Here is a 27488-nt window from a genome sequence, read left to right as displayed (position 1 = left end):
ATTATTTTGCTTGACTCAAGTATAAGCCGAGGGGGATTTTTCAGCACAAAATCTGTGCTGAAAAAAATTCGGCTTATACTCGAGTATATATGGTAACTGTAATTCTGTGTTTACTTTTAGTGCCATACAATAAATGCATAACACTATCTTAGGCTAAAGCCACACAGAGTGAAAACACTGCTGAATGTCCACAAGGAAATTCAGATGCATTTTCTTCTGTAAAATTACTGCTTCAAAAACACCCTGTATGCCCTAATGTATTGTCCATTACCAATCGCTATATGTCTAGAATAACCACAAATACACAAAACTGATTTTCTATGCACTGATGATACAAAATACAATGCAGGGGTTAATCTATTTTTTGTTAATTACATTTTACAGAAGAACAGTTCAGAAGTCTGATGAACAATAATGAATACTACAATGCTTGTTTATTCATCCATGATGTAGAACAAACTGGAAAGCTAGATGCCAGTGAATTGTATGACGTTGTAGCCCAAGCAATGTGGAAATCCTTGACCTTGGCCCTTGATGATGATCACAATCAGACTGTAAGCCTTCAGCCCCTCTCTGAATGTATACAATGGGTAAAGCAGCAAAGATGCAACAAGGGTCCAGAATGGAGCCCAGGAGATTGGGGCAACGAGATAGAGAGTCTTTTTGAAAATCATATCAAGAAGCACAATCCAAAGTTTGACCTCAAGAAAGGTCTAAACCAGTGTCTGGTGGAACTGCACGAGAACATTTCAGAGTCTTTAAGGAGACGTGAGCAGTTTCCAGAGATCCTGACTGCTGTCTATCTGAAGTGCCTACATAATGAATTATTCAACCATCTCAAATCCTTAGTCAATGAGAATCTGCAATATGAAGATCATGTGCTACTGTATAAATGGGCTCATAAAGAACACAGCAGGTGGGGTATATAATGTTAATTCATATATGTTTATTAATATAATATGATATGATAAAGGCATTGTCTAGGGTTAGAAAAACATGCCTGCTTTCTTTCAAAAACAATGCCATACCTGTCCTCAGGTTGTGTTATTGTAAACCAGCTTCAGCCGGGCTGCAATCTCAGATATAAGCAATGGACTGATGTGGTACTGTTTGTAAAGAAAGGTACTTTCCACCTAAGTCTAAGGCCACACATTTCGGAAACTCAGCTTTTTTTGTTGCAGATTTTGCTGCGCTTTTTTTAGTCAAAAAAAGTCGGCAGAAGGTAGAAGTATGAGAACTTCCCATAAATTTCCCAACGTTAGGCCTCAGCCAAATGTTGCATTCACAAATTTTTTCCAGTTTAAAAATACATGCATTTTATAAGCGTTTTTAATAAGTGCACATCTGGCTTTTCCTTTTCAGTCAATTAAAACTGATTACAAAAGGCAAAGCACGTGCCTATTTCCATGAATTTTCTCAATGTATTTATTAATGCATGTGATGCAGCCTTGGCAATTCTAGCTATACTGTACAGACCTTTTGTTCATAGGCATGGTGGAGGTCCCAGTGGTAGAAGAAGGAAAGTTTAACACAGAATTAAACCCTTTGCACATGATCGTGTGATAGGTCAGTGTGCTATCTGGGTTTTTCCTGGATGGCCCAGTGACCCATTCATTTCCGTGGGCCCATACACATGACTGTCAATTACATGGTCCCGTGTGGGGGACAACAGTCTGGGCTGCAAAATATGGAGCAGATCCTATCCCTTTCAGATTTTTTCAGCTGTGCTTCCATGGCTCCTATTCATTGAATGAATTGGACTGTGGAATCACGGCGGTTGCATTCACAGGCGAGGGCTAGCACAAACTAGCTAGCAAAGAAGAGATTAAGGCAGGTTGCACTTTCTGCTTCTATAAAACACATGTCAGAGTGAGCGCTTCAAAACAGATCCCATTGACTTCAATGGGTGCTGTCTTATGCACGCTACACATTGAAATCAATGGGTTAAAAAACCTCCCATTGATTTCAATGTGTAGCATGTGTAACACGCGTAAAACGGAACCCATTGAAGTCATCTGTTTTGAAGTGCTCATTCTGACATGTGTTTACGTGCAGCGTGTTACATCGTGGGAACGGGCCCTTATACCTATAGTGAAACTGCCAGCATAGATATAATTGACATGCTGCAAGTTTCAAAACCACGTTGGTTTTGTAAATAGCAGTATATCTGCTGCACGTATTTTTCCACAATGTGTGGTTCGGAATCACTAGAATCCCATCCACTTTGCAGGGACTGTAAAATGCAGAAGATTTTGCTGTGGCCATACTGCGGTGTTTACGGCACATGGGGCCCTGGCCTTTCATAGGAGGCTCCTCTGAGAGGTGTGACTGTAAAGTGGTGGTAAGGCACATTGTACAGGGATAGATTAAAAGGGTTGTGCCGTTATGGACAGGACAGGTGCTCCATTCACAAGGAAGATTTAGGGGAACTTTCAGTCCCCCATCCTCCTGATCACTGGAAGACCCAGCATTTAGGACCCAAGTGATATCGGATACCTCTTTAAAATGTGACTAACTATACCTGGAGTGTTGCAAAATCTCAGTGTTAGTAAAGTTAATTGGTTACAATAGGGTTCATTTCTTGCGTTATATCATGTGTTGTGATGTGCTTGTAACATGTTGTATGATGTGTCATGTTACTTTAGTGGTACAGGTCATCATGGGGTTAGTGTTCTGATGTTCTTTCAGATAGATGCATCTTCCAATGATCCCAGTGAGGCAAATGAAATTGCCCTCAGCAGAACTTGTTTGTTGCTTCCCCATTGTGTGACTCATTAATATCAGGTGTACCCCAGCTACCCATGTGGAAAATGGCTCAGTCTTTAACCCCTTAGCGATCCTTGACGTAACTGTACGTCATGGGTCGCATGGGGATGTATGGAGCGAGCTCACACGCTGAGCTCGCTCTATACACGGCAGATGCCGGCTGTATAATACAGCCAGGACCTGCCACTAACAGCAGCGGTCGGTGCCCGAGCCGATCGCTGCTGTTAACCCTTTACACACTGCGGTCAAACGTGACCGCAGTGTGTAAACGGCGCCGGCGGCATGGGCGCCGCCATGTTTCGCCGATCGCCGCCCTCCTGAACGTCACATGAGGGCGGTGATCGGTTGCTATGACAGCCGGAAGCCTATTGAAGGCTTCCAGACTTGTCTCTGCATGAGATCTATTAGACGATGCCAGAGGCATCGTCTAATAGAAGTGCTGCGATTTTCCTATTCACTGCAATACTGTAGTATTGCAGTGAATAGTATGAGCGATCAGACCCCCTAGGTTTCAAGGTACCTAAGGGGTCTGATCATAAATGTAACAGAAGAAAAAAAAAAGTTTTTAAAAGTATTAAAAAAATAAAAAAAATATAAAAGTTCAAATCACCCCCCTTTCCCTAGATTAGCTATAAAAGTAATTAAAGAACATTAAACATAAACATATTAGGTATCCCCGCGCTCCAAAATGCCCGAACTATTAGAATATTAAAACATTTATCCCGTACTGTGAACGGCGTAGCGGCAAAAAAAATAAAAACAGCCAAAAAGCGTTTTTTTCAACACTTTGCCTCCTATAAAAAATTGAATAAAAAGTGATCAAACCATCAGATCTTTCCCCAAATGGTATCAATAGAAACGTCATCTTGTCCCGCATAAAAAGACACCACAACCAGCTCCATACATGGAAATATGAAAAAGTTACAGGTGTTAGAACATGATGACACAAAATTTTTTTTCTACTTTGCAAAGTTTATCATTTTTTTAAAAGTATCAAAACATTTCAAATACTATATAAATTTGGTATCACCGCGTTCGTACTGACACGTAGAACACAGGTAACATGTCATTTGTACCAAACAGTGAACGCTGTAAAAATTAAACCCATAAGAAAATGGCGCAAATGCATTTTTTCTCCAATTGCACCTCATTCTGAATTTTTTTCCAGCTTCCCAGTACATTGCACAGCATATTGAATGATGCCATTACAAAGTACAGTTTGTCCCGCAAACAATAAGCCATCATGTGACTCTGTGAACTGAAAAATGAAAAAGTTATGGCTCTTGAAATGTGAGGAGGGAAAAACGAAAATGCGAAACCAAAAAATGGCCTGGTCCTTAAGGGGTTAAAGGGGTTGTCCACTTTCAGACCAATATTTAGAGACAAATGTTATTGTTTTAATAATAAAAAGTTCTACAATTTTCCAATATACTTTCTGTATCAATTCCTCACGGTTTTCTAGATCTCTGCTTGCTGTCATTCATTCTGTTAATCCTGACCATGGTCATGTGATTTACAGTCCATGGTCATGTGATGAGCACACAGGTGCTGCTCTTTACAATCACAGCACAACAATCAGGCATCTGCCCAGTAACAAGCTGTGCACCTGTGTCTACATCACATGACCATGGTCAGAATTTTATCCACTAGAAGTAACAGAATGAATGACAGAGATCTAGAAAACTATGAGGAATTGATACAGAAAGTATATTGGTAAATTGTACAACTTTTTATTCTTCAAACAGTAACATTTGCATCTCAATATTTGTCTGAAAGTGGCCAACCCCTTTAAGGGCCATTCTCTCACTTTAGCAACATGAAGACAGAGAGACAGTTCTCTGCTGGATGGCAGCTTATGGGGGCAGAGGCGTAACAAGTAGCCATAGGGTCCCATTGAAAAATGATTATTTTGGCCTCCTTTGAACACAGGGAAATCACACATAGTGATTTTACAGTACAAATAGTGGCCACAGTGATGTTGCAGCCCAGTACACACATCATCATGTAACAATTGCAGATATCCAGTGTAATTTAGGTTTCCATTGATGAAGTGGAATCCAAAATGGTGGCTTTGCAGATGGCCGCCATGGGCGTCACCCAGCTTCAAATTTTTCCCCCCTCCCATGTGCTAATATGCCAAAATCAGTAAGGTGATATCAGCAACCATTTTATCTGGGTGTATCCATACTTATGCCCAACGATGAATCCAGCAAACACCTTCTTTGTATAAAACTTAGCCTTTAATGTGTAACATCCAGGATAAAACAAACATCGATACTGGTATATCAGGATTTGACCATGATGGCAGATGGAAAAGATAAGCGTCTGGCTGACGCGTTTCGAAGCCCTACAATGGCTTCTTACTCATAGCCTTTTGTACTTACCTCGAGCTGAGAGGCTGACTTCCGAGCAATCACATAAAGCCTAGAGGATCACAACGTGGGATAATTTTCAGTGGACTTTTGCATCTGACTACATATCGGGGACACGTGAGTGAGCTGACACAATTGCATATTTTTTCTTTATCCATACTTATGGCCTACCCTGTATAATATACCACATGCAGGTATTATTATGTACTAGTAATGTATTTGAGATTCATTCAGTCTTCCACATCCCCTTCCATTACCTATAGTGAACACTAACTGCACTCTACAACTGTGTCAAGGGGTGGATTGACACCTGAAAGTGGCCCTGGAAAAAAATTTTACGTGGCCCCATTTTATAGGTAGGTTCAATGCAGTAGGTGGAGTCAATACAAGTAGGCAGGGCCAGCACAAGTAGTTCCTCCATGTAAAACAGTCCTGTGTAAAGTAATTTATTGAATTATTGCAATAAGTAGCAGCCGATACTTTTTACTTACCTTTCCTTGCTCTTGTGCAGGCTCCGCTGCTGACTCTAGGATGTGCTGTAGCTGACGTTGAAAAATGTCTCTTTAAGAATACTCTCCCATAGTGCACATAGAATAATGTTCCACATTGACTCTCACACAGGATAATGTCTCATAGTGGCCACTCCACACATTATAATGCTATATAGTGGCCCCTCCACGCAGTATAGTGTCTTGCAGTGGCCCATGAGGTTTTCTTTATGAATTTTCCAAAAATATTGGGTTCGGAAGAACCTGAAATTTATTGGGGTGCGACTCCCCCAAGTATAATGATTGGAAGCCCAGAGTAGGTGATTAAACATAAAAAAACAATGTTATTCAATTTTGTGGGGAACCGCTACAGGTCTTCTGGTCTCTCCTGGTCTTAGAGATGTCATAAATGAAGTCAGAGATCGCTGAGGCCTATGAATTGATGTTGAGTCATGATGCAAAATGATGCCGGCGTTATGTTATATGGGTTACATCAGCATCATTTTGTGTCATGAAGCCAAGATGATTACTGAAGCCCAATCACAGTCTCTGATGTCATTCATGACGTCTCTAAGACCAGAAGAGGCTGGACGGCCCACACCTCCCCTCGACCTCAGTATATTATACAATGCAGTCTGAAGGTGAATATCGCGAGGTTCATCCAACACATACTCTCAGTGCCGCTCGGCACACTCTGCAGCAATAGTAACAGTAAGGGGCCTCACGGCAGGTAGCTTGCAGGCCGAGCGGCCCATATTCCAGTCAGCGCACCTGGAATTTCTTGGTGGTATACATGGCCAATATGCCCCTGGTTGTGGCCAAAGGTTTTTAGACTGAAACCAAGTTTGGTTTTCACAAAGTTTACAGTTTCAGTGTTTCTAGATCTTTCAGGCCTCCTGCAGTTTTTATCTGCAGTTGTCGATAAAACTACAGACGCATTCATTTCTATGGACACAATTTTTGCAGATTATTCACATTATGAAGCATGTCCTTTTTTGGGCTGCATTTGCAGAACAGACCAGTTTAGAGAATCATACAAGTTTTTTTGTGAATCCATGATTGTAGATGACAAGCGAACATGTTTTTTTGAGAATTGCGGATCAGTATTTGCAGACAGTAAAAACCACTATGATCATGTGAAAGAGTCAGATGTTTCTGTCGTATACTATACCTCCCAACCATACCAGATTCCTGGTGCTGTCCCGCTCTCCTAGGCAGGGAAACGGAGCATGGTGATTATTGGTTTGTTTTGTTTGGCCACAGGTTCTCAACGGGATTGAGATCTGGGGATTGTCTGGTCATGGACCCAAAATTTCAGTGTTCCTCACCCACTTAGTTATTACATTTGTTATGTGACATGGTGCTCCATCATGCTGGAAAAAACATTGTTCATCACCAAATTGTTTATAGTCGCATGCAGTCAACTAGCATGCTCTCAAGGAGTATACAGTAGCTGTTATTGTTGGTATTCACAGATCAGTAGCCACCATTGTACAGGCTGGAAGAATATACACTCTGAATCTGTGTTCTGACTAAATAAAAACTTGTTGTTATTGGAGCCTGGATTGCCTTTGAGGATCACTGGGAGGTATAAGGAAGTGCTTACATTCAATATTTTGAAGGTGCATGGGTACCACTAGATAACCATCTTCAGTAAACTACTCGTGGATGGTTGGGATAAGATGCTATTAGAAGATGTGAAGATGTTATCCTTTATGCATGGCAGTGTTCTTAGGCAAAACTGTGAGTGAGACCAGTCCCTTGGATAATTTTGCAACCCCACATCTGAGTGGTCTTAGGATACTTACATTACTGTTACTGGCATTACACAGAACTTATGTTAGTGCTTACTGTTTCTTCTCTGGACAGTCATTTTTTCCAGATGTGTCAATCTGAAGTGATCTTCATCAGAAAAAATAACTTTACTCTAGCCCTTTGCAGTCCAATCCTTGTACTCTCTGCAGACTGGCAGCATGTCCTTGATGCTTAACTTGGAGAAAGTGGTTTATTTGCTGCTCTTCTTCACCCCAGACTAGCCTCCAAAAGCCTTGGCCTCACTGGGTGCACAGACCTACTGTCACCTGCCTAATGCCTTTCCCAAGAAAGTTCTGCAATGGTGTTGAACAGATCCCACAGCTGAATCCACCTTAGGATATGGTCCTGAAACCTGCTGGTATCTAAACATCCTCCAAGAACAATTTCTCCCAACAATTGATCAAAAAACAATTTGGTGACGCAATAACAGCTAATGTATACTGCTTGAGAGCAGGTTGGCTGGCTGCATGTGACTAAAAACAATGTGGTGATGAACAATGCTTTTTCCAGCATGATGGAGCACTGTGTCATAAGGCAAAAGTGAACTACTGAACACATTGGCAAGCAGTGTGCAGTGAAAGCATATGGACCCCATAGACTATAATGGGGTCCGTGTGCTCTCCGCATGGTCTCCGCACGAGTCACGCGGTCAGGAAAGTAGATCATTAACTACTTTTCTGTCGCATGTTCCGTGCGGGCACTGTGCAGAAAGCACACGAACCCCATTATAGTCTGTGGGGTCTGTGTGCTTTCACAGCACACTGCTTGCCAATGCATTTGGTAGTCCGTTCGGGGGTCCCCATGTGGACTCTCCTGAACGGATTACCGACGCAGATGTGAACATGGCCTAAGAGGCATGGTGAACAAAACATTGTCGGCCAGGGAACTTACCAGATCTCAATCCCATTGAGAACCCAGGATCAATCCTCAAAAAGTGTTTGATAAATTTCAAGCACTGAATAGTAAAGAATATCTTAAAAACTATTCAAACTATCAGTGTCACCTGTCAGCATAATGTGGAGATAAATAGCCCAAGCATCCTCCTGACCTGTCTTACCATAATAGTGCATTACAGTGAGTGCAATTGATAGTTAAATATTTAATGCCTGACCTCAAACACATTCACATATGGAGAACACTGCTAACAGAAAGTGAAACTTCCTTCTGACTGGGAGTTTCCCGTCTCTGGCGGGCCTGGAATTTCCCAGTCTAAAGACTATATTTATATTATGTTAATAGCAAACCTTGGAAACATGGAATTGTATCCAGAGTAGGATGCCAAATGATTTCATCAGCAAGAAAAAATGTATAATGTACGTGTTTATTCACTTCAATGAATATTAACACTGTGTGTCTTTAGATCCACCATTCTGTGCTGGTTAAACCCTTATAATCCGTGCTGAAATTAAGGGCCTAGGGCCCACCAGAGGATCTTGGGGTCCCAACTAACAGCTTCCTGCTAATACCCTGCACCCCGGGTTCTTCACTAGAATCTTCCATATGTGCCAACTATCTGGCATTACTGAGTATTTTCCCAGTATTATCATCCCCTATATCACTGTGCATGCCCCAATAAGCATCCCACACATGTGCAAGATTATAGTGACGGAGCTGTGTTGTAGGCAAAACACACAAAGCTGCCGGCAGGAATTGTGGAGCCCCATGCTGGGAAAACTTGTGGACTCATCTCCCCCCAATGTATCTTAGAGTTTCCATTCCCGTGGCACCCACATATATGTATAGAATAAAAATTATAAACAATTATACTCAACTTGCCTCATCTCTCCGGGGCAAGTTTGGCAGTTCCCAGCCTCCTCTTCAGGCCTCTTCTAGCCTCTGGCTGATGTCACATGCCCCGGAATCCCCTTTCAGGCCCAATCACAGGCCTCAACAGTAAACCAGGGGTGCATGACATCAACCAGAGGCCTGAAGGCTGTAGGATGCCCAAGAGTGGTGAGTATACATGTATATTATTTTTGTTCACATCCCTTGTGCAGGCTTCTATTGGAAAGGGCAGCTGGGCCCCTTGCCATTATCAATATATCTGGGCCAGGGCCGACCACAGGATCCTCTAGTCTTCTATTGGGCCCGTCCGACACTGCATATAATTTCTTGATAGCAGACAAAGTTCTTTTATTTTGATATAGAACTTCAAAAACCCTTCAGACTTAGGAGGCTTTGGAACTGCTATGCTGTTGTATAAATGATATAATCCTATCTACATCCACTTACAGGCTGTGTGTACACCGGGTTGGATCAGAGGACTTTGATCATTTGCAATATGGAAACTGGTTCTTGGACAGTGGGAACAAGATAGCATCTACTGGACGTGTAAGTTAGCTTCACATTCTCACATGTCAGTGAGAATACTGTATGTGCGAGACAACCTGTATTATTGACTGCTACATTGCCTTTATTAGTGCCCCCCATAGCATCTTCTAACTGGGGGTTCCCTGGTACTGTTGTGGCTAAAGTGCATGTATTGCACTAGTCGACACCATTGATAATATTGATACTGTCTTAATATGCTGAATGGCTTATAGGATATACCTATGTATAATGCCTTCAGGTCACCTGCTTGCTATAGTGAAGTACTGCTACTACACTTGCATTGTTCATCTGCTATTATTAATAGGGGGCTAATCCAGGACCATTATCTGGACATCTGACTGAGGAAGTCTATGCCTACTTGTGTCAGTTAGACAGATTCAAGATTATCTTGGGGAGCCACTTACATCTCTATGTCCTAATAGGGTATTTGCACATAAAGCTGCCTGAGAATCTGTAGGGGAAAAAAAGCATTATACAGTGCCCATTGAAATCAATGGGCATTTACGTAGTGCAATGCTCCATCAGAGGGAATATAGGTAGGAGTTGTTTAAGACAGTGAAGCTGGATAGTTGATAGTTTAGTCTCTGCACTGGTTTCAAGCTTTAGATATACTGTCATACAGAGAATACAAAGGACATCTAACTCTATATTATCAAAAGTGAAAAACACGACATGTGACTTACATCAAATTGTGACAGACACTGCTCAAATGCTATTGTGAAAACATCTAATACAATTATAGTACACAGCTCTTACAAGAAGAAAGCCCAAGTAATGCAAACAAAGAAGCCATCCCTGTAGTCTGCCACTTACAGGAATTCAGGGTTGTATGCAGCACCGCACCTCCCATGAGGGGACCTGAAGCGACCGCTTCAGGCGGCGCTATGCCAGGGCCCCGGGGAGGGCGGCATTTTTGCTTACCTAAGCCAGTCCAGGACAAGCTGAGCAGTGCTCCTCCAGCGGCCTCCTCTCACGCTCAGGCAGAGAGCAGGTCCTCTCCCTGCCTGCTAAAGCCGCTCCGCCACGCCCCACTTCGCTCCGCCCCCTTCTCCCGGTGGGGTGGGGTGGGGCGACTTTCTGTCGTCCGCCTCGGGCGGCAAAAAAGGCAGGTTCACCCCTGGTTGTATGAGATAAAAAAGAGTCTTTATTAAACTACAGAACAGCGTCACTCCGATGACTGTCTGGTATTGAGTCAGTGACTTGAATGTGAGTAATCGACAATACCAAACACAGCCTATATACAAAAGTAGCGTTGTTTCCATTGTTATACAAGCCTTCAATCATTGTGTGCCATAGTATTGATCATGAAATGCATCTGTAGTATTATTTACATTGCAGTGATGAAACCTGTCCTGTTTCCTATGTAGAATGCTATGTACAAGACATTGGTTGAAATTCTTCAGAGTGAAATTGTGTGGAATTCATATCCGAAAGAAAAAGTTCCATATTATTTTTCTGATGTTTTAGAGGTAACATATGACTTAGATATTTTAATGTTTCTATGCTGAATTGTAACATCTCTGCCTGTTCGGGTCTCTGCACCGCCTTCTACTCGCGTGCTGCGGCGCAGGAGGCGGGTGCAGTTTGGTTCATGGCTTAAAGTTTTTGGTCGCACTGTGTGAACACGGCTCTACTGCTGTGATTGTATTTGCACCACACCCCTCTTCTGTCCTTGTTTGTCTCTGCTCCTCTAATGGTTAATCTGGCCTTGCCCTGTGATTGGCAGCTGCCTTCCTGTCAACTCCATGGGCGGGTTCTTCCTCCCTATTTAACCTTGGCTCTCATTCACACCTATGCTTGCTATTGCCTTGTGCATACTCGCTCCGTACTGTCACTATTTTGCTTGCTTTCTTATCCTTGACCTTTGGCTTTCTTCACTGACTATTCTTTGGACTCCGATTCGCTCGACTATTACTGACCCTTGGCTAGCTGACCTCTCTTTTTTGTTGTCCGTCTTGTCTGCGTTTTGTGTCTCACCTATACAGGAAGGGACTGTCTTTGTGGTTGCCGCCTATTACGTAGGATAGGGCCTGGCAATAGGAATGGAAAGTTGGGGGCTTCAGCTTAGGGCTCACTGTCTGTTGTGTCCCGTCCCAGGGTTCAAACAGTTACTGGGGAATTGCGGTCCTAGCAATTCCATAACATGAATATTGTTTATATATGATATTGTATAAAGAGGTGTGTGACTCCACAGGACACCCCCACCTATCAGGAAAATGAGTCACTCAAACTCCATTTATCAAATGTAGCTGAACTATGTAGGTATGTATCTAATAGGTGGGGGCCCAGAGGTGAGCAATCTACTATCAGATATTTATGCCATAAATATCTATACACAGGACACGTCTTTAATAAAAGACTCCCCACTATATAGTTATTATTGTAAATGTTCCTATTACAAGCAGGAACCATCTTGATAATTACCCTGTAGGGCCTGATTGGCACTTCCCTGTAGGGGGGGCATTAGCAAAAAACAAAATCAAGCTCTCAAAACATGACAGTCTTTGTAAATGTCCATTGAAAGAATACAACCTCAGACAGTAACAGCATACATATTGCCCTAATATAATATTGTCTCCAAACCCCAACCACCAAGAGGACACTTACTGAGTTATTAGCATATGGCCCGAGGATGAATAAAATGTCATATCTTAGGTGTCATTGCTCTATTATTGGGATGCTTAAACTTGTCTCTCTTACACCTATAGTACAGTACTTAGTAGTGTCAACAGTTTATTGGGGAAGTCCGTCGGCAAATTCTCTTTTAACGAAAACCACTAACCCATAAAGAAAAGAAAACATTGTGAAGCAGAACACGTGTCTTAACCCTGGAATTAAATAAAATGAGTCATAGATTTAGCAACTTCCCTAATAAGAAATATGTGAAATTTATGTCATATATTAAACCTCAACCATGTCTTGTGTTCAAATATAGGAAGGAACTAAGATATGCAAGGCAGTTGAAGACCTGGGGCACTCCCTAGTATGTAGACTACAGTCCTTATTTTGGGAAGAATTTTTGCATTTCGTGACCAGGTAATAATCAGTTTATGGTTTATTGAATTATATGTCCCTGATTTTATAATGTTCCTAAGGCTGATTGCACACTTACATTTTTTGCATTTTAGCCACATTATTAGCAGCATTTTTCAAGGCATTTTTCTGGAAAATTTGAATTGGCCAGAAGTCACAGGTTTTGCCCTTTTTAAAACATTTTCTGGTGTATACGCTTCTTTGGCTTTGGCAGCATGCTCTGGATCAGGTGTCTTTTTTAGGTGCTTTTCTTTGGATTTTATTATAGGTAAAAAAAAATGCAGAAAAACTAAATGCACCAAAAAAAAATGCAAAGTTTAAAATACACCCAAGTGCCCCAAAACAACTATAAGGGAGCCTTCACACGGAGTATGAACAACTAATACACGTGTCAGAGTGTGAGCGCTCAAAACAGATCCCATTCACTTCAATGTGTGCCGGCTTACGCGTGCTACACATTGAAATCAATGGGAGTCTTTCTAACCGATTGATTTAATGTGTAGCGCGCGTAAGCCAGCACACATTGAAGTGAATGGGATCTGTTTTGAGCGCTCACACTCTGACACGTGTATACGTGTCTGAATGAGCGAGCGTTTACATCGTGTGTTGGGTTATTTCTTTCCATTGTGAATGTGTAGGGAAATGCTCCCAATTCTCCAAATAAAATTAACATGCTGTGTTTTTCAAAAGCTTTTTTTTCCCACATTGTGTCGATGACATTAACCAAAATCTTATTCACTTTTCTTGTACTCTGCGTTTCCGCATCAACCAAAAATGCCGTGTTCCTGGAAAATGGGGCCTTAGCCAAATACTGACTATCAAGTGCTCCTGGGTTGGGTTTTTTTGCATAAAATGTCATGACAGAAACTAAGTGTGACCCTTGTTGCATTTCTGCCCCACGTTGCAGAAATGCAGCTTTTTTGTTGTACATGTTGCTACGTTTTGGGGGTTTTTTTTAGACAAAGCCTGGAGTGGATTGGGCAGGACAAAAAACCATAAGAGCTTCCTTTACATTTCCCATTCCTTTTGTAGCTACTCCTGTGTTTGGCTCAAAAAAAGCAAATCTACAACACATAAGCAATGTTATTACAGCCTGTTCTAATATCACATGTCTGCTATCAAACCGATACTGTATGATATAAATAATGAGTACAATCTGCTCCACAGTGGCCCCCACACAGTACAATCTGCTCCACAGTGGCCCCCACACAGTACAATCTGCTCCACAGTAGCCCCCACACAGTACAATCTGTTCCACAGTGGTCCCCACACAGTACAATCTGCTCCACAGTGGCCCCCAAACAGTACAATATGCTCCGCAGTAATCCGCACACAGTACAATCTGTTCCACAGTGGTCCCCACACAGTACAATCTGCTGCAAAGTGGACTCCAGAGATGGGTGCCCACAGAGAGGGCTCTACCACCTCTGGCACGCATACCATAGGTTCTCCACCATGATTATAGAACATAGGTCTGGCTTATGGACTGTAACAACCATGCACTCATCACGCAACCATTACAGCTATTACTTACTGGAATTAAACATTTTTTCTTGAATATCATGAAGCACTGATATAGGAAACATATTGAAAAATCGTTAGGGAGAATTCTTAAGTTTAGTAAATGTTCTTCTGATGTTTTCTTGTAATTTATGAAAATGCTGTCTGTAATATATATGTTGTGGTTTTCAAGTATTTTATGGCAGACTAAAATCATGAACTGAAAGTGGAGTCTGTGCACATGTGGACTGTCAATAGATAATGTGGGTGTGAATACTGAGTAGGATTGTTTCATCACACATCCCCTTTCTAGCTTTTCATGATCTAAATATAAGTGTGTTTCCATGTCCTTTGTGTATTTTCCTCTAATTTTGAATACGTCTCCTCCACATACGTCTCAGGTCTTGTGCACTCAGATGACCAACATATATACAGTATGATCCAATATAATCTAAGTGGTGAAACATGTCTTTACCTATGGTTCCTGTATGTTTTTTTATTCCTCATTTGTGAATGTAGTATGGAACTATGCAACCACAATGACTGGTAAACTATGGCCTCACGTACATGAACCAGCGTGCAGGGCATGTGCAGCCTTATCTGTGTTCCAATACCATGCAGGTCCTATGAAATATTGGAACAAAACAAAGCATCGAAAGGGCCTAAGCTTCACACTCCAGTCCAATTGCCCTTCTTTCCCTTAAGAGGATATCCTAATTTTTATAGACACTTCATAGTTGTGATGTCACATTACAGATTTTACACTGGGGTCCTTACACTTTAGATTATGCCTCTGGGGTGATTATTATGGAGCCTGCTGAGAGCCAACAAACAGAATTTCTTCCAGTTTTTGCCTAAATTCTCCTAAGGATCTCTGTGGCTATGTTGTAAAAGGACTGCATCTGTTTAACTCTGCAAGACTCTTGTTTGGCTAAAATCCTTAGTCAAGATTCTATTTCAAGAATTGTATTGGGTTTTAAACTTATGGTACACTAGCTGGTACCCGCGACTTCGTCTGCGGTGATTGTAGCAGTGGGTATATACAGGCGCGGGTAAGGTTTTCGTAGTGTGTATAAGGTATGGGATATGAAATGTAACTTTGTATCTTGTTTTTGCTGTAATTCAGACAATACATGAGACTTTTGTGTTGAATGTAATTTGTATTTGAACTGCTATATATACGGTGTTGTGAGAAACTTTACATAGTGACTTTGGGACAGAAGTATTTGAAGTTCCCGCCGATGGCATTTTTTGATTTTCGTTTTTGACTCCCCTCCCTCTAAACCCCATAACTTTTTTATTTCTCCGCTCCCAGAGCCATATGAGGTCTTAATTTTTCCTGGGACAAATTTTTCTTCATGATGTCTCCATTATTTATTCTATATAATGTACTGGGAAGCAGGGAAAAAATTCAGAATGGGGTGGATTTGAAGAAAAAATGCATTTCTGCGACTTTCTTACGGGCTTTGGTTTTACGGCGTTCACCGTGCAGCCAAAATGACATGTCCCCTGTATTCTGTGTTTCCTTACAATTCTGGGGATACCAAATTTATATGGTTTTATTTACATTTTGACCCCTTAAAAAAAATCCAAAACTGTGTTTAAATTTTTTTTTTGAAAAGTCGCCATATTCCGACAGCCGTAACTTTTTTATACGTGCGTGTACGGGGATGTATAGGGCGTCTTTTTTTGCGGGACTGGGTGTACTTTGTAGTTCTACCATTTTTGGGAAATGTTATTGCTTTGATCAGTTTTTATTCAAATTTTTATCAGAATCAAAACAGTGAAAAAACAGCGGATTGGCACTTTTGACCATTTTTACTGCGAACAGGAAAAATATTTGTATAGCTTTGCAGAGCGGGCGATTTTGGACGTGGGGATACCTAATATGTATGTGTTTCACAGTTTTTAAGTACTTTTATATGTGTTCTAGAGAAAAGGGGGTGATTTGAATTTTTAATCCTTTTTATTTTTTTTTATATTTTTTTTACTTTTTTTTAAAAAAATATTTTTGCATTTTTTAGACCGCCTAGGGGTATTGACATGGGTGGGGGGTGTCGCAGATTGTCAGAGCGGTGGGGGTCGGCAAACATGGCTGCTCCGGAGCGTTAAAGAGAACCTCCTGGAGTATCGTTGAGGTGAGGGGCAAAGTGGTAAAGTATATGTATATGTGATTGTGTGGGGTTAGGGGCGAGGCTGTAGAGGGCAATATGAATTTTGTGGCTTGCTATGGTCCAAAGTGTGTGAGATTGCAGAGATGGTGGTGTGAGTTTGGGTTTTGTGGGGGTCCTGGCACAAACGTATGTTCGCTATTGTGACGAAAAGTAGCCTATTGTTTAATCGGGTGTATTAACTATGTTTGTGGAAAATTTCAGCCAAATCGGTGGAGCGGTTTTTCCGTGATTGAGGAACAAACATCTGAACATGCAAACATCCAAACCCACAAACCCACAAACTCACAAACTTTCACATTTATAATATTAATAGGATTTTTATGGGTTGGACATAGATTTACAGGGTAGCTACCTATAAGTGACATCAGACAAAGCCCAGAAGTGACCTAATAAATATATATATATTTTTTCAATTTAGGTATGAAGCATTCCTAACAGAGAAACTAGCAGGACTGATAACTGAGAATGGGATTTGCATTGGGATAAGAATTGTTAAAAATTGCTGCATTTTAAGGTAATTACAATTTATGTTTACAAGACTCTGCTTCCAGTTATTCTGTCTAATCTATCTATCTATCTATCTATCTATCTATCTATCTATCTATCTATCTATCTATCTATCTATCTATCTATCTATCTGTCTGTCTGTCTGTCTGTCTGTCTGTCTGTCTGTCTGTCTGTCTGTCTGTCTGTTTGTCTGTCTGTCTGTCTGTCTGTCTTTCTGTCTGTCTGTTTTAGTCATTAGACTAGAAACCTGGCAGGGGTACCCTGACACTACAGTGGGAAGATGACCACGTCTTCATTCAACTCTGTTTGCATCCTTAGGACGCAGATAAGTTGAATGCAGTGGTGAACAAGGAGCCTTTAGCTTCCTGTTTCACAATTCAGGTAACTGCTAGTGATTTCTGTAGCTTGATACAGGCCTACAGCATAGAGCTGGTAACAAGAGGAGAGCAGCAGTGATCTTCATGGGAAAGGGGCTTGGTAAGAATTCCTTTTTTTTTATATGGCACTACAATGTGGGGCCACTGGAGAGCATGCTTAAGTGCCTGGGAGCCTGTTTTCAGAGTCTGGGGTTGCTTGGTGGGGTGGCATAGACACAAAAGTCCAGATTCTTTAGTCCAAAAACAAAGGTAGAGTTTATTTTCACTCAAAAAGGTAGTGCAGCAGCAAAAGGAAACAATACAAAAATAAATACCTGCCCAGCTAGGCTCTAACTAAACATAGAATAGGTTACCTCACCTAGAGTTACAGAAATCAAAAGCCAGTAGAAACATTCAGGACACAGCTCCAACCATATGACCTCTCTGTCAGGTCTCCAGCAAAGCTCTGCTGCCCCCAGTTTGCTGCTGGAGCTGACTTCTTAAGCCTCCTTGATGAGGATACTCTCTGTAGCTGAGTCGCTGCTGGAACATCCCCAAAGTGTGGATTGGAGGGGGGTGGAATGACAGGTCCCACTACCAACCTACCTGTCATTCCTAAAAATCCAACCCAATACTGAGCATTTACCAAAATGCTCAGCAGACGAAATTTGTCTGCTGAGAACAAACATTCCTGGAGTTTTCTCATCTCACCCACCTGAGTAGTCTGGGTGAGATGTACACCCCCTCCATTACCTGACCAGCCATCGGCTTACACTGTGGAGTGCATTATTAAGGTTGTAAGGCCCAAGGGAGCATTATACTGTGCTGTGTAATGGACACTTATGGGAGCATTATAATTTGCGTGCCACTAGGAGCCATATATTGTTTATTGGGCATCTAGGTAGCATATTACTAAGTGGGGGCGTGTGGGGGAGAATAGTTATGGTAAAGGATGAATCTTTGAATGTGATGGGTGAGGGTGGCTGGGTTTTCTGCCGCCTGAAGCGGACGTCAGAAAGCCGCTCCCCCCCTTCTCCGGAGGAGGGGGGGTGTCACAAGAAAGGGGCGGGGCCGAGCTGAAGGGGGCGGGTCGATCGGAAAGGGGGCGGGGCTGAGCGGAGCGAGCAGCGTTCGCAGGCAGAGAGCAGGCAGGGAGAGGACCTGCTGTCTGCCTGAGTGTGAGGGGCGGTCGCTGGAGCAGCGCTGCGTCCAGTAGGGCCGCCCCAATACACCGCTCGCTTCCCGTGTCGGGCTGCAGACACGGTGACGCTAAGCCAGTCCAGGACAGCTTGTCCTGGACTGGCTTAGGTCAGCAAAAATGCCGCCCTCCCAAGGCCCTGGCATAGCGCCGCCTGAAGTGGTTGCTTCAGGTCGCCTCATGGGAGGTGCGGCGCTGGGTGGCTGGATGGGAAATATAGGCTAGTATAGCTGTGAGGGTGCATTCACACGCTGCAGTTAAAATTGTTAAAAAAAAATGAAACAAAGCAAAGTTTTAAAAATCGCTAAACGTGAAGCTAAATTATTTAACATATTTTAACTGTATATTCAAATACTGTGATAAAACTACATCACTGCCGCTGAAACTTGTGTTATAGTAAAAATTAGGGGTAGGTAGGGGTAGGGGTGTCCCAAGGAAATTATATTTTTCCATGGGTGTACCAAGCCTGAAAAGGTTATTAGATCCATCTAGCTGGATTCTTTGGGTTTGCCTCTGCACTGTTTGTCCGTATACACTAATGTTCTGGAGTCTTTTGTATTTTTAGAATGAAAAAAGGTGGATGGATGAGAAAGAAAGATATAGATAGATAGATAGATAGATAGATAGATAGATAGATAGATAGATAGATATGTCCTGTGTTTTATAAATTGCATAATTATAGAATACAGTAATGTAGAGTTATTGCTTTCATTGTTTCTATATCCTGATATAAACAGTGATCATGAAAAATTATTGTTTGTGTGAACCTACTGATCCTTCTCTGTTCTAACTATAGAAGGAAACTGTTTATACCAATAGATGTCTACTTTCAAAGCACAGCAAGGATGAGGGCATTCAATATGCATTTCATTGTGCATGGCTAGATATAGGGTGTAAGTCGAAGCTTCTGGGCCCCAATGCAAAATATGTGGCAGGACCCCCACTTACCATGTGCTATCAATAATATTGGCATCTTTTTATATAGATCGGCCTACCTCTGTGCATCCTATAGCTTCACTACTGCATATGCCACATTCATATGTGTTCAAGTTGTAGATTCATAAAGATTTCAGTGATCTACCGTACTTACCTCTGGTCTACCCTCTGCACACTCTTTCCCTCCTGCCAGAGATAGACAAGTTCTGTACTTAACTATCTCTGGAAATGCTATATAGCACAGGTGCTAAACAGAAGGCCTCAGGTGGTGCCCCATGGCATAAACTGGGGGTGGAAGTTTTTTCTTAATTGGATGATACTTATTGAAATAGGCCAATAATTTACTTACCTATCCATGCTCCTGTCTAGGCTGACCTCTGCTACTACCTCTAGGTAGTGGCGCTGCCAGTGGCGTAACTAGGAATGGCTGGGCCCCAAGGCGAACATTGGACATGGGGCCCTTACTTACCGGCCCCCGCTCCTGATCACAGCCACCTGCTCACAGCCACCTCCTCACAGCGCAGGTGGCTGTGAGCAGGAGAGGGAGACGGTAAGTAATTAAGGGCCATTATCTTCTGGGGTTACTCCAGCAGGAAATGGTCTATTAAAAAAAAAAAAAATAAATAAATCAGGAGTCTGCGGGCCCCCTAATGTCCCGGGCCCTGTGGCAGCCACTACTGCTGCTACCCCGGTATTTACACCACTGGGTGCTGCACATTATGTACTTCAGTGTTTGATACAGAGCATCCTGGTGGTGACAGCATAGGCCAGCCTAGACAAAAACTGTGATAAGTGAGTAAATTATTGGCCGCTACCTATTGCAATAATCCAATGGGTAATGGCCTAACATATCACTGTGTAGGGGCCAAGAAAAAAAGGGGGTAATATAGTGTGTGGGGGTAAAAAAAAGTGGTGTCATTTACTGTGTGTGGGCCAAAATAGGGGTACTGTGGTGCGACCAAAAAAAGGAAGCCATATACTGTGTGGGGGGCCATATTATGTGTTGGGGCCTAATAAGCCACATCATGTGACATCACTTTGTTCTGTCCTTAGCCGGAGGTTCCAGGTACTCTATAGCTGAGGCCAGGGGTGAACTATGGGTTTCTGCCGCCTGAGGCGGACGTCAGAAACCCCCCTTCCCCCCGGAGGAGGGGGCGGGGCCGAGTGGAGGGGGCGGAGCGAGTGTCTTTAGAGGACCTGCTCTCTGCGTGAGGGGCGGCCTCCCAATCCACCGCTCAGTGACGGTGACCCTAAGCCAGTCCAGGACAGCGGCAAAAATGCCGCCCTCCCCGGGGCCCTGGCATAGCGCCGCCTGAAGCGGTCGCTTCAGGTCGCCTCATGGGAGGTGCGGCGCTGGCTGAGGCCTACTGTGGACTTTCCTGGCTGTGCACCTCTTTTAATGTCCTTCCAGCTTGTGGTACCATAGTGAAGGTGACAGGGTAGCCAGGAGGACAATAAATAATTCGCACAGCCAGGTACCATATCGGTGATGTGCAGGAAGAAGAGGTAAGTATGACTTCCACCAGAGTTGTGTGGCCTGGCCTGTATGTGATGTGATTTGAGGAGGGATGGGGAGAACTGTTATCTGTGAATGTCACTAATATCTATGTGGGGGGAAAAATAGGACACAATGGGGAATCTGTTTCCTGTAGGGGGAGATAATTAGGACACTATTACCTGTGTGTATTAATAGTGTGTTAACATTAGCCTTATTGTTGCCTTCAACAGTCTATAAATGTAACAACACCTAACTGCCATAGCTACATTTATACGTCACAGAATTATTAATGGCCCTTTGAAAACAATAATATGGATGATGTAGCCCTCGGTGAAAATGAGTTTGACACCTCTGCTATAGAGAGTGAATGGAGCAACAACATGCATGCTCAACCTAATGCTTTATTCAGACATGGTTGGTAGGAGTTACATAGGTAAAAACCCCCATTAACAAATTATCCCCTAACTTGTGGATAGGGGTAACAAGAAGTAACCAGAATACCACTGTACTGCTTTATAAAACAGTTACCCGCTACAAGGAGGTTATTTAATATGTCTGCTAGAGAGGACCCAATATCAGTAGAGCAGTATATTCTAACAAAGTAGAACATTAGTATGTCAGATATCACACCGTAACATATGGAAAATGGTAATAAATGAAAGTGTGGGGGAGTTCATGTGATACTTAGTTTATACAAAACATGAAACCTATTTTAGGAGCGTGAGAGTGACTTAAATTGTAAAATAAATAGTGTGGGAGGTAATAGAAAAGAAAATTCTAAACATCCACACCCGAAATGACAGCTATGGAGATGGGCAGCATGGGGTTTACTCATCTAACCATTATAATCATTAGTAAGAATGGACATTAATATTAGGCCAAAAGGCTTGGCTTGCATTTTAGGTTTCATTCCGTACCAAATGTGGTCAATAGGGTTGAGGGGAGGATTTAGTGCAAAAACAGTCACCATCATTAAAGGGGATATCCATGACTTAGATATTTCTGGGCTTTTCTTAAGATAAGCAATTATTATGAAGTTGGTGGGGCCCAACTCCTGGCATCACTGACACCTCATTGTTTACCAGGGATTGCTCCAGGGGGTGCAGAGATAACAATCAATACCAGGCCCTGTAAATACAGGGGGCCCTAAGGACCCTCTATAACATAAGAAAACCCACATATTATAGATCGGACACGGCAAGCAGGGACACACTACAAGTTTAGCATTGGGGCCCAGGAGTTTCATGTTACGACTTTGCATTGCTCTTTATCAAGTTATTGGTGGCCGTACCTGGCATTGAATTTCACTGCAGCTCAGTCCCATTTAGGTCTCTTCAGTCAGCTTATCCACAGGGTTGCCTAGAGTCAGGCCATCACTAACATGATTTCAATGGTCTATTCTAAGCCTTAAATATTATAGTTCTGGTTACTCCAGGATAGTTCTAGATACATCTTCAGATGATAACCCATGTGTTCCACGTTATCTTCCATGTAGAAATACAATTCAGAATTTGGGTGCGGAACCACAGAATCTAGAAATACAAGGAATTAGGAGCCTTCTTGGGCAGTGTGAGAAGGAAGGGGTTGACCTTATACTGAGCAGTTTGAAACCCTCACTGAAGGTAATATTTCCATTCTACAGTATTATGGTGATTGTTATACAAAAAGTAATATTGAACAATAAATACAGTATAAACCACATTGTGTCAATACAAACATAAAGAACATACACAGAAAATTGTGTTTTTTTTTATTTCAGGAAACTTTTCAAAATTACTTTAAGAATAATTGCATTGAATATGAAAATGTTCTTAAAAATATAAAAACCATGTTGATAAAGGAAGGCATTCACAATGACCAGGTAAGTAAAAGCTGCTGTTTCCTACATGACAAGTCAGATCGTAAAACAACTACAAAGAGCATCTCTCACTGTGGAGGACCTGTCATGTCTGTATGTCTGTGTGTTACACATATAGGCCATTGACGGTTTTTAATGGAAAATGTGCAATACTTGATTTCTAAAGGCCAATTTAACGTCATTGATTATAGATGATCAGTGATGGATCCTGTAGAAGTATAAACTACAGTGTCAGCTTATCATTCATACAGAAAAGGACAAAAAAGTGATCCGCATAGGCATCAGTGAGAATAGATCTGCACCAGAAACATGGCCTTTGTTCCATCAGCATCCCCTGGACTTACCATGATTTGGCTGAGCTGAACTCACAGCATCACAGATCTCTATTGGATCTTATGGATCACAAAATGTGACAATGCATAGACCATGTTCCCTGGCCCAGTTATCTGTAATATCCCTTACTGGACCCCTTTGATTTTTGTAGAATAAGTTGACAATTTCAGAATAGAAAGCTGCCATGTGAATAAGCCCCAAGACCGCTTAAACCCAGAGCTGACTCCGAAAGCAAGAGTGGAAAACTGCTGCATGGTCAAGTGTCACTTGGTTTTACCACATGGCCACCAATCATGCAATACTATATTTGCCCTGCAGTGGCCTCTGGAATGTGTGATCCCACATACTTTAGGTTCCCACAGTGATATCACCTGTATGCTGGAGGATTCAGCAACATTGAGGTAGTGTGCATTTAGAGTGGGTTACTATAAAACAGAATGGTGTAATAATACTAATACCTCTCTTTCTTACAGTCATTGGTAACACTTATTCACCATCGACTAGTTGTCCAGTTCATTCAGTCATTTTTTAAATGTGCAAAAAAATTATTCCACCAAAACGCGGGAGAGATATTTTCAAACGGAAGTAAAAAATTGCTGAATGTATTTGTGGATATGGTAAGCAACAAGAAATATTTTAACAAATAAAAAGGTGGTCAATTTTAATATTTTTATTGTGCCTATGTAGAAAGGGTTATGTCACTTTCTAATATACCGTACTTTGTGATTTCATTGCGTTTACTCATCATGTTAAAGGGAGTTTGTCAGCAGTAAATTGGGTATAAATCCAGTCACAATAGAGGTGATTCTATCATTTCCATATATGCCTCTGTTATTCAAACTGGATACCAAAACCCTGCCAAGTTAAGACCAGAAACACCACGATTCGCCTGTGGCGTAAACGCCGTGGAAAAAATTGCAGCCTTATACAGTAACAGCAAAGTGAATGGATTCATGCAAATCCCATGCCCACTTTGTGTTTAAAACTGAAGCGTGAACACGCTGCGATTTCCAAAATCGGGTTTTTGGAAATTGTAGCATGTCAATTATATCTACGGAAACGTCAACGGCTTTCCCATAGATATAATGGTAACAGAAAGTCCGTGGAGGAAAACTCTGTGAAGTTTCTGTTCAAAGTGCTGCGGGAAGAACCGCGATGCGCTCCCAACACGGTTGTCCCCACAGTGCTTTAGCATGGCGTTTCCGGGCTGTGGGGCCTTAGCCTATGGGTTAATGGATGTACAGCTAACCTTCATCTAAGAAATGTAAGATTTGTAAGGTTTTCAGCCTCTTCATATAAACTAAATGCATTTGCTGACAGCATACAGAGTTCAGCAAAGTGATGACACACAAATGCACTATTCTTAAAGTAGTAACTCTTCTCTTACCAAGGTTGCAGATGATCTCCTACCTAATAGTCCGCTGGATTTTATAACAGAAATTCTGACTGCAAATGACACCAAATCTCTACATACCACAACCGTCTTCTTTATAGATAAACACCAGGACTTAAGGTGAGGGAAATGTATTTCTTCTTCATTTGTCAATTACTCGACACATTATTGGGGTTTCATATGAATTTCACAAGGAAATTTCTTCTATTAACCAGAGCATAAAGTTGTCAGAAGAAGAAGTCTTATGTTGGAAGACTCGGTACAGTCATATATTACAGTGATCACTTACAGCAAGGGTTTCGGCAGCTCAGACTGCACTAAGACTGGGAACCTTATATAGCATTATGATATTAATCATATTAGTCACTGAACCCTCACTGGCACTATAATAGCTACTTTCATATCTCAGTTTTCACAAACCAGTTTTTACATTTTTTTTTTCTGTTACATGTTGGTAATGGTAATGCTGGATATGCCATATAACAGAAACAAAGACACCTGATTGACTTAAATGGGGATTATGTTTCCCATACAATGTGTATGATGTTATCAAAGTGGTGCTGTATACTGCACTAGTATACCCTTGATTTTTGAGAGAATTTGCAACAGAGACTCCTAACAGAACATGTGATGCAGATGTGAACCTAACTTGAGAGATGAGACATTGTGGCTGCAAGAATATAGGGGATAATATGGCTGCAACAAATACAGGGAGATTTATGTCTGCCACTAATATAGGGGGCCGTGTAATTGAATATTGACTATCAGTGGCACTGTGGTTGTCACTATTCAAGGGTGCACCATAGCTGGGGGGACACTAGTTATAATATGCTATCGATATCTGATCGAGGGGGGAGAGCAGCACTCTTTTCAGTATTTGCCACGGCACAGTACTGACTCTATGACTCTACATGCTCCTATAATTTACAGCAGCTCAGTCCCTTTGTTATGAATAGGACCCGTGGTGCAGTACCAGGCATAGCTACTGCTGTATGAATATGTTCTGCCTGGATAAAGCTACTATCAGATACTATCCTAAGGATAACCCTCCACACTTAGGGAACATATGTAAGAAAGATCTGTGTCAGGCTAAGGCTCCACATAGCCAAAGGCAGAAAAAAAGCACTGTGGAAAAAAACACGACGCATCACTTTTTTTTTTGTAGCATTTTTCATTGTGTTTTTGCAGCGTTTTCCCCTATGAATTTTCTGGCCATTATTATACCTATATGGAAAACACCAGTGTTTCCATAGGTATAATTGACATGCTGCGATTTTCAGCATTTCCACTAAGGATTTTTCCTGCAATGTTTGGACGGGATTAGCCAGAATCCCATCGACTTTGCAGGTACTGTAAAACAGAGTTTTTCTTCCCACAGTGTTTCCACAGTGGCAAAAATGCTGCGTTTTCGCAATGTGGGGCTTCAGCCTGAAGTGTGTTTCCCAAGGTGTCATCTTATAACCAGGTATAATATACAGGTATTTGTTACATTACTGTTTTAGTATCATTTAGTCATTGACTACATTGACGTTGTATTACTGTGTTTACAAGGGAGGAACATCTCAAACTCATTCTGAATATTAAAGGGAACCTCAGCAGAACAGAGAAAGAAGATCTTTTATATTACATACGCAACAGGAAGATGGACTGCAACCAAAACAAACTGTGTTTCTTTGAAGGTATCCAGGTGGACAACAGTAAATTTAATTATTTATTGTGCTGCCTAGGTTAGTCTGTCTGAACCCTGAATCAGTCTAAATATATAAATTATTTTATATTTAATGTAAATTAAACCTGAGTGCACTATGTACAGATATGGAAATATTGTATTATGTAATGGATTGTGAGGCAGATATGAAAAATAAAATAATATTTTTGTATAGTTTCTTTTTTCTATTTTCCTGATTCATTAAGGCTGGTCTTACACAATCATATTGGTTTTATGGTCCGCAAGTTGCTGATCAGCAACACTACTATTTTACTTCAAATAGACATTCCACAGACGTCTGTGTCCTGTCGCATGCGCCCATAGAGTTCTATGGGCGAGTCTGTGCAGTGCCATGAATTCACGGCCTTTGCAGACCTGCGGTATTCAGTGCGGACCTCAGCCACGGTACACCACGGATAAAATATCTGGTAGTGTAAGAAGCCGCACTGAATACAATGTGACCACTAATGGTCCGCAATTGAAAACCCATAATTGCAGACCATTTGCGAACTTAAATTACGGTTGTGTAAGACCAGCCTTGCTTGTTCATTTGCAGACATTATGTGAGCGGCATCTACGTGTTTACAAACCCTACACACACACACTAGAGATGAGCGAACACTAAAATGTTCGAGGTTCGAAATTCGATTCGAACAGCCGCTCAATGTTCGTGTGTTCGAACGGGTTTCGAACCCCATTATAGTCTATGGGGAACAGATACTCGTTAAGGGGGAAACCCAAATCCGTGTCTGGAGGGTCACCAAGTCCACTATGACACCCCAGGAAATGATGCCAACACCTCTGGAATGACACTGGGACAGCAGGGGAAGCATGTCTGGGGGCATCTAACACACCAAAGACCCTCTATTACCCCAACATCACAGCCTAACAACTACACACTTTACACACTCAATACCACCTCTCTGACAGTAGGAAAACACCTTGAAACATGTGTATTTGGCACTTGCAGTGAGGAGAGCTTGTCACCAGCAGTGAATTTGGCCCTTGTAGTAAGTTGAGGTTGGCACCAACATTTGTTTTGAAAATCAGGGTGGATTGAGCCTCTAACCAGCAGAGTTTGGGCAAATTCATGGTGGAGGGAGCCTCTAAAAACCCCAGTTTGGACCAATTCATGGTGGAGGGAGCCTCTAACCAGCCCAGTTTGGGCAAATTCATGGTGGAGGGAGCCTCTAAAAAACCCAGTTTGGACCAATTCATGGTG

At 41.9% G+C, this 27488-nt stretch overlaps 1 protein-coding gene across 1 annotated transcript; it reads left to right on the top strand.

Moving 5' to 3' along the window:
- Window positions 1-506: 506 nt before the first annotated feature.
- Window positions 507-23340, top strand: LOC142214475 (uncharacterized). Its single transcript, XM_075283422.1, has 8 exons — window positions 507-916; window positions 9676-9772; window positions 11140-11241; window positions 12708-12808; window positions 16898-16993; window positions 22470-22596; window positions 22734-22835; window positions 23317-23340. The coding sequence occupies exons 1-8, from the start codon at window positions 507-509 to the stop codon at window positions 23338-23340; spliced, it is 1059 nt and encodes a 352-aa protein (XP_075139523.1).
- The last annotated feature ends 4148 nt before the right edge of the window (window positions 23341-27488 follow it).

This window comes from Leptodactylus fuscus, chromosome 7, assembly GCF_031893055.1.
Source record: "Leptodactylus fuscus isolate aLepFus1 chromosome 7, aLepFus1.hap2, whole genome shotgun sequence".
NCBI lineage: Eukaryota > Metazoa > Chordata > Amphibia > Anura > Leptodactylidae > Leptodactylus > Leptodactylus fuscus.
The sequence above is the reverse complement of the archived record's forward strand: the minus strand, read 5'-3'. Positions and strand labels throughout refer to the sequence as shown.